The sequence below is a fragment of the Morone saxatilis genome, unplaced genomic scaffold, assembly GCF_004916995.1.
Source record: "Morone saxatilis isolate NCDOM2014 unplaced genomic scaffold, NCSU_SB_2.0 Contig10, whole genome shotgun sequence".
Taxonomy (NCBI): Eukaryota; Metazoa; Chordata; class Actinopteri; family Moronidae; genus Morone; species Morone saxatilis.
In genome coordinates, this window is record NW_023339652.1 from 9,867,377 (window position 1) to 9,869,967 (window position 2,591).

General features: G+C 38.3%; 1 protein-coding gene across 2 annotated transcripts in view; it reads right to left on the reverse strand.

Moving 5' to 3' along the window:
* The window catches only part of waslb (WASP like actin nucleation promoting factor b), a gene marked incomplete in the record, with an annotated part of 21,562 nt that overhangs the window by 1,109 nt on the left and 17,862 nt on the right, over positions 1-2,591 (reverse strand). For both annotated transcript variants that reach the window (XM_035675992.1, XM_035675984.1), the window contains 3 exon segments: positions 1-1,684; positions 2,303-2,411; positions 2,495-2,591. In XM_035675992.1, coding sequence (XP_035531885.1) covers positions 1,623-1,684; positions 2,303-2,411; positions 2,495-2,591 — 268 coding nt within the window.

Consider the following 2,591-nt stretch of genomic DNA (forward strand, 5'->3'; position numbering starts at 1 on the left):
AAGTTATGCCATTGCAGTTGTCTTTTATTAAAAATAAAGAAGCAGATTTTTTGATCCTGTTTGTAATTGATTTGGCATTTAAAGTTTTGTCCTTTGTGACAAACCCACCTTTAAATAAATGCATAGCAAGAATTATTGGGAAATATTTAGTTTAGATAAAATATATGTCGACATCCAACTACTTGGTCTTTGTAGAGAATAATTGACCACTGTTCTTTTTAACAAGTAATTCCTCTATTACACCTCATGATTTACTAGTTAGTCAAGAAAATATTGATACTTGTTTGAATAATGCCATGAATCTAGTGTTTCTCCCTACACTGTGTCAGCACTTAGTGTCTAAATACAGGAGCAACTGTACTTTAGCCCCGCTGTTTCTGTACAGTAACTGAGCATATGGACCCATTATAAGCATCAGGTGTGTAAAACTAAAATGTCTTTATTCCTCAAAGCTTTACACAATGACCTGATTCCAACAAACAGGCATGTATGAATACTCTGCTTGCTACTGTAAAAAAAAAGAAAAAGATAAAAAGCAAAACACAATTTGAACTGAATCTGTAGTGTGACAGTGACAAAAAAAAAAGAAAAAAAGACTACAATTCACAACAGATGGCCAGCCATACTTGCTGGGGCCACGTTCATGTGTGTACTGCAGTAGGTTAACGGTTTAAAAACGTCCAAGTGTATTTTGCCTCATTACTTAAAGCATATGTATGTTCCATAATGATACAGACCTGAAAAATGTCCTGTATTCATGCAGCAAGTCCTCTCTTTCAATCTGTGCAAAAATATAACAAGACTCAAACTCTGGAGCAAATTTACAGTCGACAGCAAAATGAAGCTAAATATTCCAAAAAGAGCCTTTTCCTTTTTTTCTTCTTTGTTTTAAGAAAATATGAGTGCTAAACTAGGATCATTTGAATACGTAAAAATAAACTAGAGAGCAATAGGGTATGAAAATAGTTAATTTTTTTTTCCTGACGAACAATGACGACATGATTGATGAAGGATTTGTGGAATTTTGTAAGCCCTCCCCCTTCAATCACTGACCAAAAGAAAAGAAGAAAAGAAAACAACATTCAACTCTAAGTTTCAAGAGACAACTTGATGTAAAATTGCACATGTCAATCTGGGGAGTGGGAACACGGCGAGAGCGACACGGAGGGAACGTGTGTGAGATGGGATGATGGGAGGCAGAAAATATGAAGGTTGGCTGACAGGATGGAGTGACAGATAGAGGAGAAGAGTTTGGGGGACGTGGGAGGAGGAGAAAGAGATGGGTAGAGACGGAGAAAGCCGAACAGCTAAAAAGAGACGTGACATATTGCTATCGAGTGACGGAGATGGAGCCAACAGAGACGGACAGTGACGGAGTTAAAGAAACAACAACCTAAGGTATGAGAATGACAAACATTTACAGATTAAATGAGGTATTGCACAGATTAATAAAAAAAAAAAGCATAAAGGCAACAAAAATATACAGCAAATCGATAGAACATTTACATTTATAATTTTGAAATTAAAGATTTCTTTTTAGAAAGACAAGAACAATTTTAGTGTCAGAATCATCCAGGGGTTATTGGGGGAGGGGACAAAAAAACAAAAACAAAAAAATATCGCTAGTCCTCCCATTCATCTTCATCTTCAAAGTCCTCTTCATCTTCATCATCATCATCCTCATCTGTGGAAGAGAAGACATTCACATGAAGTCTACTGAAATGATGTTCTAACAGGCACTGAAATAATTAAATACACAACTCTTTATAAACGTCCTATATCTGAGAGGAACCCTGACTTTGTATCTTCTATCAATCTATTTTATTCTATTTATTTTAGCCGCAAGGTTGTTCGAGACTGACAAGGAAGTGGTCAAAGTCTAATTTATATTTAGCTGACAGTGTGTCATCTGACGTGCAGTAAATGACGCTAAGTCTGAGTGACTGGTCATTTCATTGTGAAATAAACAAAATCCTTTGAGTTTGCTCTAGCTCAGTCACTAAGTCTGTCTCACTTGTCACTAAAGCGGCACCTTGCCAGATGACACTGCATTGCACAGTGCCAAAGCCTGAGCAGGGTTGAACTGTTTTGATGGACAACCCTCTGTATCAGCACTCACAGTGTGTTGTCAAATGAATGTAATGTAATGTTAAATAAAGTAAGTTCCATGGTTAAATATTGCACTAATAAAGTGTGTAAAACTTGCTGTGGATTTCTACTGTAGATCACAGGAAGCAAGAAATAAAAGATAATATTATAAGCTAGTTGAGCAGATGGTGAATGTTTCTGTGTTTGTAAGTACCTGAAGAGTGAATAGCCTTGCTCCGTTTCTGCATCACCTCCATCAGAGCCCCCACGATGCCTGCCGAGGGTGCCGGGGTGGAAGGAGCTGAATCTGTGTTTTCCCCCTTCTGTAAAGAAGACAGCATGAGAGGCTGCAGATTAATACAGAGCTGACTGGGAGGTGTGTTGTGTGTGACTGATGAATACGGACCGGTTTAAGTTGGATTCCCTGTCGGATTTGGTCCAGGAGTGCGTCTCTGCCGGTGCTGGACACCGGCCTCTCTTTCTGCTCCACCTTCTTCAGCTGG